Here is a 20,403-nt window from a genome sequence, read left to right on the forward strand (position 1 = left end):
ACTCCGTAATTTAGTAACGATCTGATCTAAACTAAATGCCTGTTATTAATAATAATAGCCTTCTTCATTCATTGTCACTGTAATTAGCAAAGTGTTATTGGTTAATTAGCTCATATGTAAAGAGTTAGATAATGTTTTGTTAACAACGTATTCACTTTAACAAAATTATCAATTTAGATTAGGTCACGGAAGATGGGAAAATGACATTAATTGAGTGCTTTAAACCAAACTTTATTGGACAGTAATTGCATTATTATTATGAGTTCATTAATAATAACCTATCTCCAAAGCTAAAAATAACCACTTAAAAATAAATAAACAAACAAACAAATAAATGACAATATGAGTTACATACAAATACTCATAAGATCGCATTGTTGAAATAGATGAGTAGGGATTAGTGGTTGATTTAGGGAAAGAATATACAGTTTGTACAGTATAAAACTCATTTCTATGGAAAGTAACTATTAAACATGGAAATCCAGCATAGCTTTACTGTTAATATCATTAACTGTTATTAAGTTAACAAAACATTATCTAACTCTTTACATATGAGCTAATTATAGTGACAATGAAGAACTCACTATTTGTGTATAGTCTTTTAATTAAGTAATTAACTATAAACTGATAGTTTACAAATTATTTGTAAGTACTTTATTACACAATATGTGTTATAAAGTGTTACCAAAAACTTGGCTTCTGCACACTTCTTTAGTGGAATTTTTTATTTATTTGCTTTGTGTGTTTTTTTTTTTGTTTTCTTTGTCTGTCTGTCTATCTGTTTATCTATTTATTTCTTCTTTGTATCTGAAAGATAGAGAAACATAGAGCTCATGCTGGGAAAACGACTTAGCAGTTGATGCTTTTATTGTCTCTTATGTAGGTTTCTTTTACAAGCTATTTAGTTGATAAGTAAATTCAGATGTTTTTTTAGTCAAGGGCAAACACTTTCAACCTTGTATGGAGACTTGAAATAAAGGTTGGATCCAAATCATAAAGATCTTTTGATCATGCCTTAGTTTAAAAGCCCTGATGTGTTCGACTGCCTTCAGTCTACCTTGTATCTCCTATATTAGATGTATAAAATGACAAACAAACAAACAAGCACATTACAAAAATCACCACAGTTTGGTACACATCTCGAGTATAATGACATCTCTGAAATGGTTATGTATGAAATGTGTATGAATTGTGTAATATGAATTGTGTTCATGTAATAAGGTTCATATTATTTGAATATAAATTTTATAGTACATAGATATGTATCCTTTATAGTGATGTACCAAACCAAACTGACCCAATTGCAAGCTGAATTGTGAGACTTCTAATTTGTGGATTATTGTTGTGGACTTCAGCTTTATGGAAGTTTATCCCTTTTTTTTTGTCCTTCTTCAGGCATATTGACTTAATCTTGATATGTAGCTTTTTTTGGCTTTTTTTAACAGTTCATAAAAAAAAAGCTTATTTTGGCGATTCTAGTAGGTTATCCTGGTATCCTCTGCTTACGGAAAATGTGCACAGTAGACATACTATTCTGCAGAAATAGTACTATGAGTAATATTTCATTCTGAACATAGCATCTCATCCCTCTTTCAGATCCTGGTGCATGTGGGCTTTCTGACAGAGGAATCCGGTGATGTCTTCAGTCCAAAAGTGCTGAAAGGTGGGCCACTTGGAGAGATGGTCCAATGGGCAGACATCCTCACCACCCTTCATGTGCTGGGACACAACCTCAAGATTTCACTCTCAGTCAAAGAACTGCAGGGGTGAGTCGTGTAATTATGCTGCTTAGTCTCCAGTCATGTTACCTCATCAATATTCATAAGCCAACCGTCGCCTTGGTACTATTTATTATTTGATGACCTGTGCACATGCACTTTAGTTGCAGTGTTTTGATGGTGACATTGAGATCTACTCAGATACAATTGTAAACTTTTCTTTGTAAAGTAGGCCTATGTTAAATTCGCTCGATTTTCTGAAAATCACATTCTGACTCTTTGGCCATCAGGTCCTGCCGCTGTGGGAATTAGCTAATTATCTAAACATGTTTTTTACACTTTATTTTGATGGTCCCTTTTAGATAGTATGTTGAATATACATAACATTGTGCCTATATGTCTATAACTCTCATTAAAGTATCACTTGAGTATTAGTAGATTTTTAGGGTGAAAAACAACAGGTGCTCCTTCAAATTCCTGCATTCAATACTAGATTATATTTCAGCACTATGGACAGCTCCATAATACACACAAAGCAATCTGGCAGTGTTTGCTCGAGTTTAACGAAAAATATGTCTGGACGATTTGAAATCTCTTCATTTTGTACTTGCCTTGGATGCTCTAGGATTATTAGAAGGCTATTATAAAATAGCCCAGGAGTGACACCTGCCTGAATGTGTGCATGTAATCAGTCAGGCTTTGTCAAATAGTTGACAAGAAAGCAGTAAGTGTTCACAGTAAACGTGTAAACATGTAAATGAGCTCACAACAGGAAAAAAGGTTCTGGTGATGGCTTTGATAAATGACAGGAAGGGAAAAAAAAGGTAATGTAGAACATTGAAATTCACTGTCTCTCCTAGTGAATTTAAATTAGCTGAAAAACTGAAGCACCGTGACAGCAGGTTTCTGTCTCGGTTCATGCTGGACAACAACTAGTTTGACCTTCTCCTGGGCAAAGCTGTACTTTTTTTTTTTTTTTTATGTAACATACAGATGTGAAACTTTATATGGAAAGCATAACCCCAAACCATACATTGTTATTTTTGTCTGTGGACTACTATTTTATGTGAAAAATTAGTCCCCATAGAAAAAACAATTATGACTATTTTAATTATTAGGGCTGTCAGGGGGTCAGAGTTCAATACATTTACATTTACATGCACATGCAAATGGAAACAGCGAGAACCAAACTAAAACACACTGAAACTAAACATTACTGTTACACATACGTCACATGGTGCAAAATGCGTTAACATTTTAAGAGGAACACTATGCAAACATACTTGTTTCTATCATTTGAAAGAGGTACAGCAGCGGGGAAGATGCATGGACATTAATTTGCGTTATATTTCCTACACCAACACATTTAAGCATAAGTGGGCTTGAAAGCTTACCCATTTTTCAGCAGATTTACATCACAAATTACTGATAGTCATGAACTAAATATGATTTCAATGACAATAACCAGTACTAATATTCATTAGTAACTCATTTTCCGCACCATCGGTTACACACACATTCAAGCCTTGACGATATTCCTGTTCTTTTCACCAGTTCATTGAATCCGTGATTTGTTGAGTCAAGAACAGTTGCAATTGTATCAGTCCAATTTGAGAATAAATCGCTCTGTGTTATACTGAATGTGAACCAATTCAGCAGGTTCACTGGAAAGAATCAATTCGTTCAAGACATCGCTATCCTATCTCATAATAGGGTGGCGGTATATTCAGGTCGAAATAACAAGGAATGACATGTTTTTATGGAATGTAGCGGAGTAAAAAATATGATATTATGCTTTGGAATGTAGTGAAGTTAAATTTTACACAGTAAAAAAACTACACTGATAAAGTACAGATACTTGAAAAATGTACTTGAGTACAGTAATGAAGTTGAAGTACTGTTTTCACGATACATTGGATCTTTGGATCCAAGATTAAAAATAAATATAAAATCCAATCACAAGGCTTAAAATGGTTCCTGTCATTGCAAAGACATGCACATTTTCTGGTAATCTTTGGCTGGGCTTCGTAGAGCAGCAGACGGGGTCAAAGTTGAAATTGTTTGAATGCCATGTTACGATGCTTGACTGAAAACATGACGCTGGAGGTAATGTTATAATTGATGGTTTGCTCTACAGTTTAATGCACTGAGACATCTGGAATCGAATCATGCGAAAGGCCTTCACACAAGCGCCTGCCAGTCTCTGTGCAACAGACAGTTCCATCAGTCCTTTGAAAGATTACGCCATCCTCACTTCACCTTCTAAAGTTCAGCTTTTGGCTTTTGCCAATCTCGCTAACTGTCAAACCTGAAATGTGTGAAAATTGCCTTCAGTTACAGTTTTTGTTGAACTTGAAGACATTCTTCTTTAATCTGTTTTGTCAGAACATGCGAGGATGCTGGAGTCACTGCTCTTGCTGATCCGAATCTCTGTCAGACTTCAGCGTGCTGCTTTGAAGTCGGATGAAATTTAATTTCAATAGTTTTTTTCATGAGGAGGGAAAACTAATTCTGATATGTCTATAAATTGGCAAGTGAAATCACAAAACATCTACAGTATGTGAGAGCCAAAACACACTTTAAAAAGTGCATTCTAGTAGAGTCATTTTAAGAAACTGCATGTATTTCTCTGTTGCTCAAAACATTTCTCTGCTCAGATTCACTCGAGTGAATTATTATCATTATTATTATTATTATTATTATTATTTAAATAAATGGTTCCTCATCTCTTGCATTTACTTAGCTGGGACCTGGGCCATATAGGGACCAACATATCACACAGGCTGCATTCCAAAACCCAGTCAGCCTTCTAAGGCAGCATCCTAACTAAAACTAAAATAGACCTTCATAAGACTCACAAGTGATTTCAAAAGAGTTTGTTATGCAATGCAATGCCAAATACCCTTTCAACGAATATCAGTTCACTCGACAACCATATTTACGATGACCATTTTGAGCATGCGAGACCAATTCATATCTCAAAAACAAAACATGTTGCCAAACTCACATTTACTTAACAAATTGGCAACAATATCTGAAATATACTGACCTATAATGTTATTTTTTTTTATGCAGAATTTACTGACAAGCATTTGTGATAAACTAAAATATGCTTTAAAGGTACAATATGTAACTTTTTTGCTTTAAAAATAACAAAAATCACTATATCTATGTTATATATATATATTTTTAGTTGTGTAATACATTATCAGGACTGTTTCCAACAACTTTCAAACCAGGAGAAATTTGTAATTTAATTCTAAGACATGTCCCGTTTCTTGATTTACGTTTTGTCGCCGTCAATGGTGTCATATCCGCGTTCTCCCTGGTTTCCGCCCGTACTGCCATAGCAACCAGAGCTATGAACCAGAGCCCTCTGATAGTAACCAAGGCGACAGACGTGGACAACTGTGTAGTTCACAATGTCTATTTGCACGCTGTTGTTGTTTCGTTCAAACATTATGGACCATGGCAAGCAGACTTTGGATAAAAAACGAGAACTAAAACGAGAATCAATATCAGCGCGGTGTTTTCGAGATGCCGAGAGCTCCACGTCTGAGACTTCGACCGCTCCTACATGTACTTTATTAAACAGGTGAGCACATTTACATAAAACTAATCAATGTTATATAGTTCAACAATGATAAAATGTTTGATATGATCTGTATGTTATTCTAATGTTGATCTAGCATACTGCTAGTCTCATACAGACAAACTAACACATAGAATAACATAAATTTCAACACATTTAAATGCAGTTTAGTGTGATAGTGTAATGTTAGACCAAGTGAAACAGCGCTGCGTTACCTCACAAGGTTAATTTTTCTAATAAACTGACCTGTGACTAGCAATTCTGCGTGTAATTCGGTAGAATGAAATGTCCATATTCCTTTTATATCCGTAGGACTCGCGTCGCGTGTGGAGCTGATAACTGTCTCTTAGCAATCCCGACCTGCTTCATATCACAGTCATGATAAAAACATCAATGTTTTTACTCATCCATAAACATTATTAGATCGGTCGGCTTGACATTGACGACAAGATCCATAATTCTTAGCAAATGTTGCGTCATCAAACTACGCCTTTGTTATTGTAAGAGGTTAGCGACCCCTAGCGGTGAAAAAAATATATAATGTGCGTTTAATATTATTTATATTGAAACTTGTTTGCCACGTATTTAAATATATTTGCAATGATGAAGTTTAAAATAAATTTAAAATATATTAACTTTAAATGCAATATTGGAAACACACTACATTACATGTGCATAAGTATGCTAGTCAACACATTAAAACAAGGGCACTTCTTTAAAAGTTGACAAAAAATGATTTAAAATAACTTTTTTTTAAAAGTGTACTTAAGTGTGTTAAGAAACGTTGATGGAAGTGTCTCTCTTTAAGGGCACTCACATGGCCTTTCATTTAATTTATATTATATTAAGTCCAGTTTTTAAAATGTACTTGTAGGATTTGAAGTACACTAGAAGCGCACAATCAATACAATTAAATGTACTTCTTTTTCAAAACGGTAAGAATAGATGGACACATTTTAGGTAAAATAGAAAAGCAATTCTCAGAAAGGCAATTCTCCCGCTATATCCTCGTTGTGGATGTTTTTTTCTTTTTTCTTTCTTTTTTTTTTCTGTAAAATTTCAGGATACAGTACATTCTGAGATTGTCTTCTCCACAAATGATACATGCAATTCTGCCTCAAAACATCACCTCTATATTTGTCTCTATGTAATATTTCAGAAAAGCCCAGCATGTCCTGATTCTAGCTTCATGTCCTCTGACTCTGAAATTATGAGACACACACACTCACCCTCTCTGATGAGTCCCACTAAGGCAACATGCTCTGATTGGCTTCCCCTCTTGACTGCATACCCCGTGTCTCTTCTCTGTAGGGAACAGACAGATGCCTGTTCTCCAGCTGTTGCAGAGGTTTATGATACTCTCTCGTCCACAGCAGCTGCTGTCCCTCTATTCTCATCTTTATTCCTGCTGGCTGAATGCTGTCAGTGTCAAAGCAGAGCACAGATACACAGCAAATACATGAAACTCTGATGATTCCTGTCAAAAGCCCAGCACACGCTACAAGAAAGAAGCTTGTCATCCTTTCATGTTTTAAGATGTCATGTAGCTGCCCGTTTCAGCACAGGTCAGTTCTCACCGCAGTTATGAAAATGTAATTTTAAAAGTATGCATACAAACCTGTGGAATGAGATTATATTAGTTTCATTATATTATAACGGGTTCAAATGATTTGAGTGTTAAAGTTTGCAAATGCATGCTGCAATTCATAATTGTACCCAAAAACAATGCACAAATATATACACTTTTAAAGCTGCCAATCCTGTACATTACGCAAATACATAAGTCATTTAGTGTTAGTCATTTTATGCACAAATAAATTCAGAGCAGTTTTCATTTGTACTCTACATCTTAATATATGGAAATGTGCTTTTGCATTTTTAATAGCTTTTTAAAAAAATATTGTAGGTCACAATTTAGATGGGAGAACACATGTACACTATTAAAGGGTTAGTTCACCTAAAAATGGGAATTTATCCTATAATTTACTCACCCTCATGGTTTCCGGTAACGGTCGTAAATCGAATCTAGTTCCTGGGAAAAGAGTGACCTCTGACCTCTGACATGACGTATTGATGAACGCAGAAGAGCAGAGGATAGAGCAAAATAAAACACTGGTCATGAATTAGAAAACGGGAAATTTGAAAAGAGAAATGTCGGAGGAGCTTGAGTTTGTTGCCCAGCCCTTGTTTAAACCATAGGCGTTTACTCTCACCTGAGCTTACGCTACTCCTACATCCTACGTCATGCGCTGGAACTTGACTTAAGCCAGTGATTATAGTTTATAAAGTAATAAATATGGATATTTTTCTTACAAAAACACATTGCCTTAATTAACCCCCTGGAGCTGTATGGATGACTTTTATGATGGATGGATGTGCTTTTTTGGGCTTAAAGGGGGGGTGAAATGCTCATTTTCACTCAATCTCCTGTTAATCTTGAGTACCTATAGAGTAATATTGCATCCTTCATATCTCCAAAAAGTCTTTTGTTTTATTATATTTTTAATTTAAAGATAGGGTGTACCGAGTCTTTCCGGAAAAAAACGAGCGGCTGGAGGCGGGCCGTGTGGGCGATGAGCTTAGCTGTGCTAATGCGCCGAGCTAACAACACACAGAGACATTTGTTCAACAGTTTTACTCACCGTTCCAACGCACGACCGCGAACCTTTATCATTGTGACTGCTCGATCCTAAGCATTAGACGATCTGCAAATCCGTCATCTGGGCTTTGTTTATAAAACAATCATCGTCGAAATGCAGGGAACAACAGTCTTGCTCAACTCCGTTTATGCTCAGGAAAACAAACTCCATCCACGGGTGCCTTAACGCCGGGTTCTTTGGGAATCTGTGCAGGGTTGTCTTGCCCTGGCAACCAAAAACACACTTCTTTGGTGACATTGACTTCCCAAAAGCCGGGCAGGGCGCTTTGATGGCGAACTGCTTTCGCTCTCTTGCTCTGCTCTATGGTTGCGCGCGCGCCCGTGTCCTCCCGGAGAAGTGCCCTTAGGACCCATATAAGGAAATTCCGCTCTATCTTACGTAAGACAGAGCCATACTCGAAAAAAACTTTCCGAAACTTGTGACAAACCGGAAGGAGTATTTTTGGAACAAAAATACTCCTTCAAACGTACAACTTAGTTTTTGAAACTTTGTCCATGTTAAGCATGGGAATCCAACTCTTTACCAGTGTAAAAAACTCAGTATGCATGAAATAGCATAACACACTGATCATATTCTAACATTTCATCATGTTGAGCTATATAACATTTGCTCACCTGTCTAATAAAGTACGTGCAAGAGCGGTATCTCTGTCAAGTCGTGACTCGTGAAGCTCTGCCAAGTCCAAGTTAGCTCGCATGAAGCTCTCGGCATCTCGGAAACGCCACGTGGAGATTGATCCTTGTTTTAGTTCTCCTTTTGCCCCACTTTCTGCTTGCCATGGTCCATAATGTTTGAACGGAACAACAACAGCGCACCGCTAGACGTTACGCAGTTGTCCACGTCTGTTGCCATGGTTACTATGGCAGTACAAGCGGAAACCAGGGATAACGCGGATATTGGACAGGCGACAAGTGAACAGGGATGGGCACTTTTTAAAATTGTGAATTTTTATTTTAATTCTGAATTCTTGGAAACATTTAGGATAATGGAAGTACACAATTGAAAGAAATATAGGTCCCACTTTATATTAAGTGGCTTTAAGTATTATGTACTTACATCAAAAAATAAGTTGTCACGATCCAGACACACAGGAAACAAGAGAGATCCAATTTGCAGTATTTATTGGGGTAATCCGTACTCACAAAACCAGTCCAGGCAAAAGGTCAAAATCCATAAAGGCAATCCATAAACAAGAACAAAACAGAAACCAGGCAGAAACAAACATCAGAAGTGGTGTGAAATGTTACAAGGACTCAGTGACAAACACTGACACAAACAGGATATATATACACAGATATACACTTGGTAGAAGTGCTGTGTCTTCTCCACGCATGCAGTACCGCCACTGCATAGAAGAGGAACACAGCCTTCCTGGCCATGGCAGGACTGATGATGGGGAGTTCTGGGACCACCAGAACTGGGACCACCGGACTCGGGACCACCGGAACTGGGACCACTGGACTCGGGACCACCAGAAACGGGTACACCGGAAACGGGTCCACCGGAAACGGGACCACCGGAACTGGCATGGAGGAAGTCTTCCTTCTCCTCCTCCGTTTCGGGACCACCGGAACAGGGACCACTGGAACTGGGACCTCCGGAACTGGGACCACCAGAACTGGGACCACCGGAACTGGGACCACCGGAACAGTTACGGAGGGAGCCTTTCTACTCCTCCTGTGTCTTGGAGCCACCGGACTCTGGACCACCGGAACTGGGACCACTGGGCTAAACCCTGGCTCAGATCTGGAACCGCTGGACAGTTCGGGCTCGGGGCTGAAAAAAGACCGAAGCGGAGAGTGGTGTTGGGGTCCATATCCACCACCTCCTCCCCTGCGGCCTCCACGGGTCCCACGAAAAATGACTAGACGGGTTCCCTTAAACAAATCTCTCCTCTCCCACTCGGTGGCTGGGGAAGAGAAGTTTGAAAACATACAGCTGGATCTTTGTGGTGACTGAGTCCTTCTGTCACGATCCACACACACAGGAAACAAGAGAGATCCAATTTGCAGTATTTATTGGGGTAATCCGTACTCACAAAACCAGTCCAGGCAAAAGGTCAAAATCCATAAAGGCAATCCATAAACAAGAACGAAACAGGAACCAGGCAGAAACAAACATCAGAAGTGGTGTGAAATGTTACAAGGACTCAGTGACAAACACTGACACAAACAGGATATATATACACAGACACTAACAAGGTGAGGGGAAACAGCTGAGTGCAAGGATGATGGGGAACAGCTGAGTGCAATGATCAGTGGTAGCCAGACAGGATGATGGGAAACGTAGTTCATGATGTGAGTGACACCAGGGAAGGAGGACATCTAGTGGACACCCAGGAGACACAAACCCAACACTGTGACATAAGTACAATGTACTTATTGTGTGGATGCTGTATTGTAAAACACTTTTGCTGCTATTGAGGTGTGATACTGGTAAGGTTAGGGTCAGATGTGGTGGTATTGGTAGGTTTAAGGGTGGGTTAAAGTGTAAGGGAAGGGTCAACAGTGTAATTACAAATGTACAAATGTAAATTACAGCTGTAATTGCATGCAGGTATTTTTAAAATATAAGTACAATGTAAAAACATGTATGTACACAATAAGTCTATTATATCAAATTATTAATTTCAATGTAAGTACATAGTAAAAGCGTCAGCTAAATGAATAAATGTAGTACTTAAGCCACTTAACATAAAGTGGGATCGAAATACTGTATAGAACACTATGCAATTGGTTTCTTAAATATTTTGATACAAAATTCTTACATATTGTACCTTTAACTACGATGCTTGCCTATAAACTTAAACCTAATTACTGCTTATTGATATTTAGTAAGGTAGTTGTTAAGTTTAGGTATTTGTTCAGATTAAGGGATGTAGAATATGGTCATGCAGAAAAAGACATTCATATGTGCTTTATAAGTACTAAAAAACGGCTAATATCCTAGTAATATGCATGCTAATAAGCAACAAGTTAATAGTGAGAACTGGTCCCCAAACTAAAGTGTTAGTCATTTTTATAAATCATTGTTAAATAACAGTCATTCTGTGACAATTCCCAGATATGCACTAATCATTGACACACTGACAGTGAGGGTGGATGGTGTGTGAGATGCCGAGTTTATCAGCGTCAGACCGCGTCGTGTTTCACACGAGCATCAGTCCACCTCTCCGTAAATCTAAAAATCCTTTACGTAATACATGTGAATCATTTGTGAAACAATTTCCGTATGTGTGAATCATTGCACATAAACATTTCAAAGGTGTCAGCGATTGACTGAAAGCTTGTCGTTTTTTTCAGCATCGTGTGAGAGCACCATATTTTTGCTCCATGCATACAAACACCTGTGACCTATGTGTGGCATAAAGTATTTGAAGAACCTGTCAAAAAGGAAAGGTCACATGGCATCATGAATAATTATAAGACAGTGCCTTAACATAGGACAAGGCTGTGCAGCCTCATGAATAATTGTGAGACTCTGCTGACATAGACAAGCACACACTCTATACATTCTTTGATTTTGCCTCTGTTCGTTTCAAAATGCACCGCATTTGATACATTTTCATAATCTCTGGCCAGTTGTGTAGCTTAACCAATAACGTTAGGAACTCCAGGAGTATTACAGCACTACATCAACAATACAGCTACTCACTAACCTACAACAATACAGTGGATGAACGCCCATATATGGCATATGTGAACGCCCCATTAAAGGTTTAATGGCAATGTGGGACTGTGTTATAGACATCATTTTGTGTATGACATGGAGTCCCGGGCATCTGCGGAGAACAGGTTCTGCTTGAGGGAGGGCAGAACAGCTTGCAGACTCAGTTTGTCACACAAGCCGTCAGATGCCAGAGGTGAGAAAAGAGGCAAAGACAGATGTCACGTCCCATCAGGGATCTCCTGTACAAAAGACTGGTAATTATTCAGCATCAGTATAAGCTAGAGAGAAACAAAATTAAGATTAATGCAGTGCTAATGTCATCTATTACATTTCATTCTGTCTTAGAATGTGAAGCAGACTCACACGGGTGTCTATCTGATCTTTATTCCTGTTAGCACTCTTCCTTCTGTCATCCTGAAGGGAAAATGAGCCAGTGGAAGGCATAAATGGGGTCTCTGCCGTGAGGGGACAGCAGTTTAAAAACTGTCGTTCACTACACTTTGAATTAGAGAAGCATATGTCTGCACTGCGGCATCATCGGTTGTGCATTTCAAATCACCACTGTCTTTCACTGTGAGGAATGTTAATGATGTGCATAATTTAAAGCAATAGTTCAGCAGGAAACAAAAATTATGTCATCATTTACTCACCCTAATGCCGCTCCGACTGGCATGACTTTCTTCTGCTGAATCAAAACGCCAGATATATATATATATATATATATATATATATATATATATATATATATATATATATATATATATATATATATATATATATATATATATATATAATAAAAAAACTTGAATAAAAAAAATCTAGATATATGATTTGAAGGTTTAGGATCAGTGAGATTTTTAAAGAATTGTTTTTGAAAGAAGTCTCATACTCACCAAGGCTACATTTATTTGATCAAAATCACTGTAAAAACAGTAATATTGTGAAATATTTCAATTTAAAAGCAGTTTTTAATCTGTTTTAATATCTGTCAAATGTAATTTATTCCTTTGATGGCAAATTTTCAGCATCATTACTCCAGTCATCAGTGTCAAATGATCCTTCAGAAATCATTCTAATATGCTGTTTCCTTTCAAAAGCTACTGTCAATTCTGTGTATTCATACGCTACCGGAACATTCTTTGTTCAACCGGTTGTGAAAAAAAAAAGTAAAGAGAACATCATGTTGCAAACAATCAGGAGATGTGTGCCTCTCTGTTCAAGGGCCATACCCGATTACGATGAGTGCTTGGGGAAGAGAATGCTATCCTTGCGTTCAAGCATGGTGAGTACAAGCACTGCGAGTGCAAGCACTGCGAGTCCCGCATTAAGATCGGGGGGGGCTTGTGAGTTGATCTGGCTGAGTAGCGGGAGACTGGTCCTTCCCTTTCTCTCGTTCTCTTTCCAGATTGGGAAGTTCTTTTAAGAGCGCCACCTCCGAGCGCTCCTCCCACGGTAATAAAGTGCACGAGGAGTTACTCGAGGTGGTGACTCGTGAAGTCCCCAGGTTACGGATAGACTGGCCACAGGAACAAGAGGCTCCCAAGCGCAGGACAGGACAGCTTTCTGTCCAGTGGCCAAGGGGAGGGGCCTGAGCGACGGTCTCTCCCCTTTTTCAAGGCTCCCCATGATGAGTCAAATCCCTATCCATAACCAAACCACATTCATCGTGTGTCTTTGTGTCCCCGACTTATTTGACTATTGTGGGTGCAAGGGCACGTGGTTGATGCCTCAGGTGGAAGAGACACTTGTGGGCTATCTCTCCCCTGGGAGCTCATCGTCATTGAAAAAGCCAGAGCTCCCCATCAAACCATGCAGAACAACATCCACACTGGTGGGGAAAGCATTTCAATCAGCGGGTCATTCTGTTGCTACTCTGCACACTATGGTGGTGTTACAGGCAAATCTGGCTGACCTGCTGAAGGATTTGAGCATTAGCGGGAGCATAGACAAGGAGGCCATTCAATGTCGGCTTTGGTCTCCACAGAGAGGCATCTGTGGCTAAACCTCACGGGCATCAAGAACAGGGACAAAGTGTTCCTACTTGATGCCCCTGTCTTGCCTTTCAGACTGTTCGGCGATTCCGTGAACACAGTCATCAGCAGGTTCTAGGAGGTGAAGAGGCACGAGGAAGCCTTCGTCAAATGTCTTCCCTGTCGTGCTCAAGGGGGCTTCTGGGCTTCCAGCTGATGTAGTACAGACTATTTTGAGTGCCAGGGCCCCCTCCACTAGAAGAATGTACGCCCTTAAATGGTGTGTTCTTTGAAAGGTGGTGTACTGCACGCCGTGCATTCCCAGTTCACTGCCAGATTGTTTCAGTGTTGGAGTTTCTGCAGGAAAAGTTGTCAACAGGCGCATGTCCCGCGACTCTCGGATTATTTGTGGCCACCATATCAGCTTGGAACGCCCTGATTGACGGGCATCCAGTGCGGAAACACCCTCTGATCGCCCGCTTCATTCGTGGAGCTAGGTGGCTGAGGCCTCTTATGAGTGAAGGTCTCTTCGTAGGATCTAGCCATAGTCCTTGAGGGGCTGGTCGAGACCCCTTTTGAGCCACCAGAGTCAGCGCCTGTCAAGCTTCTGACTTTAAAGATTTATTTTTTTTCTAAAGAGAATTGGGGAGAGTTATGTCTGAGACCTCTTCAATGGTTGTGCGCACACACTACACAACCTTGAGGGGTCCAGACACTTCCCAGTGCGGCCACATTGGATTTTGGAAATCGAGAGGAGCTTTTGAAAGGGAACGTCTCATTAGACAAAGAAAGTGATAACCTGAAGGCGCACCTGTTGCACGTCTATTTATAGCCTCTCACGAGTGCGCATTCCAATAATGCTATTGTCAGAGTTTATTTAAGCCAAGGTCTTGCCGTGTTTGACACACATGCTTCACAACCGATCAAACAAATGATGTTCCCGTAGCGTATGAGTACGCAGCATCTCGTTATTACTTTTTTAGGGAACAGGTTTACAGTCAATGCAGTAATTTGGTCAAGAAATATTTATGATTATTATCAATGTTGAAAACAGTTGTGCTGATTTATATTATTTTGGAAACCATGATACATTTTCTTTGATGAATAGAACATACAAACATTTAATTTATTTGAAATATAAATTGTTTGTATCATTATACATGACTTTACTGTCACTTTTGATAAATTTAATGTGTCCTTGCTGAATAAAAGTATAGATTTCTTGACAAAAATCTTACTGGCCTCAAAAAGTCACTTTTACTGTACTTAACATATTGTTACCATATTGTGTGATATCAAGTTGTGTTGTTTTGTTTTGTCTTTAGAAGGCTTGGAATATACAATTTGGACTCTTTGTGTGCTTTTATGTTGTTGTTTTTTTTATTTTATTTCAGAGCTTGATATCCCCAGTCTCCATCCACTTTCATTCTAAGAAAAATAGCTGCCAAGACAGTCTCCCTTGTGATCATGCAGAAAGCCATGTGGGTGTAAAATGATGAAAGAATTTAGATTTCTAGGTGCACTATCCATTCTCGAATAGGATTTACCTTATTCCTGATATGCAGTATGTACTGTATCAAGCATCACCCCTTGTTTATAGGTTGCCGACTGTGAACACATATCAGACGGTTTGTCCTTTGTGTGTATACCTCCTATAGTTGGTCAGGGCTCTCATTATTTTACCCTAGTCAGTATTAAAGGTGCCAGCCTATGTTGCGCAGATTTTCTTTGAATACGTTCTCGAAACACTAAAGTGCATTAGCTGTATTTTTAGTGCCACAGGGCACTAACACTCTTTCTTTCTCCCTTTATCACTGTACTTTTGTTCCGATGCTTTGAAGCTGTATCTAGAGCAGCAGCACTCCAGTTGAAAACAGCGTTAGGTGCCTAATCAAGATAACGGTGATATGATACACTGCACAAATTCGCTAAGACACATGAGCCCTTCTATGGGCACAAAGCATGTTGTTATATTATCAACTGCCTGTAAGCATATGAACGCTGTCCTATCACAGAATTATGTATTATGGGACTTGGAAGACAAATCTGTGCCCTGTGGTACAAAGAACGGATTTCCATTACTAAAGCTGTTCAGTAGAGAAATATTCAGCAAATGAACAGTTTATGTATGCCGCTTATGGCACACAAGGCACTGAAGATGTCAGTTATTACTGAAATAATAACAATCTTATAGCTTACAGGCCTGATTCACTTTACAATGTTATGCTTTAAAGGGGTCATGTCATACATTTATTTTTCCCTGAGGACTGCTTTAAAGATTGTATGCACCAAACATTGTATTTTAGTTTTTGGATTGTTTCACCCTCTTTCTGATTCTTATAATTAAATAGGCATTTTTTGTTTAATCAGCTGTGTCTTCAAGACTTCTATGCAAACTACTTCTTCTCATGTGAAATTAATAACAGCATTTTTTGCCACTATCATACAGGTGATGGTTTGCTGGCAGGTCCGACAAAGTTTGCATTGATCTATTCTTTTTTTTAATAAAAATAAAATTGCAACCATCTTAGACTTTTTTTTTTTAACAAATACTTCAATACTGTCAAAAACAGGGTCCACTTCGGGTCCGTTCACCACGGGCTCCATCAAGAATGGCCCTTTATATGCATAATATAGACGTAATGCGTGACATATGCGTGCAAAACAAATGTGAGCATGTGTGCAAGGTGTTTCTGAATCCGATTAAGAAAATAGATTTAAACATGAGCATGTTTTATTTATTTATTTATATTTTTTTTTTCTGTTGATTCGATTATTTCAGGTCTGCACCACCCCACAAGCTGACTGAGCTCAAAGGGATCGATTGAGGTGTTTACATGAAAACTTTTCAGTCTGATTGAGCCATCAATGTGGTTATAAACAGACTATTTGGATGCATGTATAACAGCTAGTTACACGTACGTGTGTGTTTTTTTTGTTTGTGTTTTGTTTTTTTGTCATCTCAAAAGAAGTAAAATTTGATTTCTCATGTTGTGTCCCTTTGGTCCTTCAAACATTAGAGGCAGTTTCCAGTTTTTAAAATATTTTATTCACTAGTATAAAATAAAAATAATTTTTAATTTTTAATTTAATCTTCTTTTGTTTTATTTATGGTACTCACGGTACAGTCAAATGACATCCAGCTTCTCCTCTCTGGGCATCTAATGACACAATAAATTGACGCAAAAAAGTGGAGTTTCTCCTGATATGTGGTGTTATCTTCTACTAATTAGAATGAATCAAATGAATTGTGTTTAATCACACACAATAGTTGTGATTAAAAACTGTTCATTAGTCTAAACAGAGTAAACAAGGATATTGAGTTATTGAAAGAAAGATAATTAGAGTGCCATCAATTCAGGTGAGGGTTTGGTATGCCATGCTTGTTAAAAAGAGTTTGGAAACTAACCTATTCCAGTGCTATATGACCTGAGCTTAGAATAGACATTACATTTCCTTTATAAGTCTTCATAGAAGATCAGATCACATTTCAAGGACCATTAATGCATGAATACCAAGGTTTATATCTATAGCAGATTGATTCTTCAGCTGCAAAGGAAGCAATTTGGATATGAATCCTCTGCATCACTTAGGGAAATCATTTTCACCTTATTTCCCTTTTTTTCTGGAAATGAAACTTGTGTTACTGTTCAGGGGCCAACAATAAGGTAAAACAATTCCAATAGTCTGGCCATTTGTTGTCTCCTGTAGGATTATCCTTGAACAGTCCATTTCATATTAACCCAACACCACATTCCACAGTTCGGAACGATTCCCTAGTGAACCATTAGTAAGTCATAAAACACAGTCATGGTGGCGAGATGGCTAAAGGAGATGTCACCCCCCTTCCCCTTTTTGTGTGTGTCTAATCTCAAACCAGCGATGCCAGGACAGCAGGAAAAGATTCCTCTTTGTTCCACAAACTTAAGACCAAATGGCCAAGAACCCTGTGGTGACCCCAATGCATAAATCCACAGCCTTATCAGGAAACGAAGGATGCTAAAGCATTCTTATGGCCCAGAATCACCAGAAACCCTCAACCAGGGGACACCCCCCTTTCTGCAGTTGTAAATTCCAGAGACTTTTTGTCTCCAAAACCAATAGACTGAAATTAACCCACTCGTTGTTTAATACAAACAACGGTCTCAAAATTGCTTCCAATAAGCTGAACTGATCACCAGTATTTACCTCACATATATCTTAAGTATCATGTATATTTTATGTAACCTGTGGAGTTATTTCTGTGTGTTTAACTTTCATTACAGCCTATTTGTAAGGTTTTCTACCTCAGCTATAGGAACTAATCACCAGAAGTTGCCTCATACATGTGTATTCTCTGTAGTCTGTATGCTTTATATTACTCAAGTTAATTTTGTGTGTTAAACACTTATCACAGCTAAATCCTTATTTACTCCCACCTCAACTATGGGAAGTATATGTATTTTGGTACCTACTTGATGGATAAATGATTTCTAGAATTTTGATATAAAGTAGACGTGTGTAGGATGCACCATATTTAAACTATTAAGTTTACTTATTAAAGCGTTTAACTAAACTCTCAGGAGTTTGGGCACACGTGATCATGTGGACTTTACGCTAATTACATGCAAGAACCGGAGAACAGGGCGTAGGTCCCGCCCAAGACAATATCTGATTGGCTGTCGCACTAGGAAGGACGGGTCAGATGGACACGCTTATAACCCAATGACAAGCAGCTATGAGTTGCTTTTTGCCTTGCTTTTTGCCTGCCTTGTGCCTCGCCTTTGCAGTGACGTTTGCTCTTGCTGACCTTTCCATCGTCCAGTGTGTATGCTTACATACTCTTCAAACCACCAAGAGCTCACTCAAAACTCATCAACTCTTCCGTAAGATCCTTCGCTGAACTTCGTCAAAGAAACCCCTCTCAGAGTCGCTCCAGACTCAGAGGAAACTCCGTTGCATAGCAACCCGCAATCCAGGAAATCCCGCGAACGAAGCGCCACCCGGCAAAGCCAACCAACCACTCACCATCGAGTGCTGTCCCTCAGAACGCATCATCGACCGACTGCCAGCCAATCAGCGCCGAAGAGATTCCCTCTCCAGCAACTTCGTCACAGGGAACGCACGCGCTCAGGAGCATCTAAACGCAAGTACACAATTCTCCTAATTCTGGCTGAAGTGAACTGGTGCAAATCTTATTAAGAAAACGAACTAAGATTAAAGTGCTAGTAGTTTGATTCTCTCAGGTTGCGGTCAAGAAATAGTGTCTAACGCTAGACATTTGGGACTCCATTCACACTCCGTTAATAACCTCACTCTCTGTCACTGTTTGAATGAATGTTTGTGTGTTTTTGTTAGTTTAGTTTGTGTGTATTAGAGTAGTTCAATAAAGTCTTGGTTGATTTTACATACAAGCGTCTTGTGCTGTGTGCTTACAAGTTACTGCCTTAAACTAAAAAGATTTTGCTACCTTGCTCATATTAATCAGTTATCATAACTTTATGATATTATTACCGTAGGCCACGGGATAATATTCTGTCCAGAATTGATAAAATACCCTAATCTCAACTTATCGGTGGACGAATAGTTGATAAAGTGTTAAATATTAATTCTGAATAATTTGCATATTAATTCGGTTCTTATTCCCTGTAATTCAATCCCCTTTGAGTTATATTGATGCTATTCCCTTATTAATCTTACACTCCTTTTGCCCCAGTGACATTTTTAGTGGCATACATGGTGGAAATTAACAAAAAAGTTTCACATTTATTTCTACCCACGTATTTTTAAAAAGCAAATTATCTGATGTAGGAAATATTAAAAATGCAGTTGTTTTACTGAAACAAGAATACAACCGCAACCAATCTTCTCCTATTTTTTATGTATTTTCATTTTCATCAGCCTTTTATTCATTTTATTTTAAGGCTTTATAATTTGCAATAATAGATGCATGTTAACCGTATAAGGTTATTGAGGTTCCTTATGACTTAGCCTGAAAAGTTGTTCAAATGTAAATGAAAATGCATTTTTTTTTTCTACTTGAGATGAGAAACTTGCTCAGCCTCTTGAGAAAACAATACGGTCTCTTATCAACTTTGTATTGAGTCTGAACAAGCTCAGCTAATGTGAATCCTGAAGCTTTTGATCTGTAGTGAACCACACATGCTCAACTGCAATGATGTTTTTTTTTTTAAGCAAAACAAATTTTGTATATTGGAAAATGATTTATGCCGCTATAAGATTACAATGATTTCATTTGTGTCCTTGAGAGCTTATTTCTAACGCAGCATGCATTTGCTTTGAGATGTTACTGAAGAAAGAGAGTAGTGGTGTTTGGGATTTCTGTCTGCATCTGTCTCACGTCTCTAGGTGTCTGATTCATTTGAGTGCAGTGAGGCGACGCTAACAGAAAAATCTCTTCCATATGACATAAATCGCTGGTCACAAGGAATGCTTCATTACTTTCCTGCCGTTTTTCAATCTGAACCCCAGTGGTGCCCTATGATCTAACTAGAATGGAAGTCTTTGGCTATATTTGCAGACCCCGGGTCAAAATGAAGTGGTACATTCACTATAAAATCTCTCCTTAGGCTTTCTTTGATATCAGGAGAGAGATTAGTGTGGCTCTATTGAAGTGGAACAGTGTGCAAGGGCTGTGTACTCAGAAGTGTATACTCAGAACATAAACTGCTCCCTCTAAATGTGTGTCTGCATTCAGTTTGGCCAGTCTTTCTCCCAGAGTAAGTCTGATTCCCCCATATGCATCCGAAAAAAGATTAACAAATGAACCTTGCAGCACTCCCTAGAAACTGATA

General features: G+C 38.6%; 1 protein-coding gene across 1 annotated transcript in view; it reads left to right on the top strand.

Annotated features, from left to right (window-relative positions):
- The window catches only part of mgat5b (alpha-1,6-mannosylglycoprotein 6-beta-N-acetylglucosaminyltransferase B), a gene marked incomplete at both ends in the record, with an annotated part of 144,917 nt that overhangs the window by 64,540 nt on the left and 59,974 nt on the right, over positions 1 to 20,403 (top strand). Inside the window, one exon of the mRNA XM_081359903.1 lies at positions 1,597 to 1,766. Coding sequence (XP_081216029.1) covers positions 1,597 to 1,766 — 170 coding nt within the window. The remainder of the gene's footprint in view (positions 1 to 1,596; positions 1,767 to 20,403) is intronic.

Source organism: Scardinius erythrophthalmus (assembly GCF_964197995.2).
Source record: "Scardinius erythrophthalmus genome assembly, chromosome: 1".
In the NCBI taxonomy this organism is placed as follows: Eukaryota; Metazoa; Chordata; class Actinopteri; order Cypriniformes; family Leuciscidae; genus Scardinius; species Scardinius erythrophthalmus.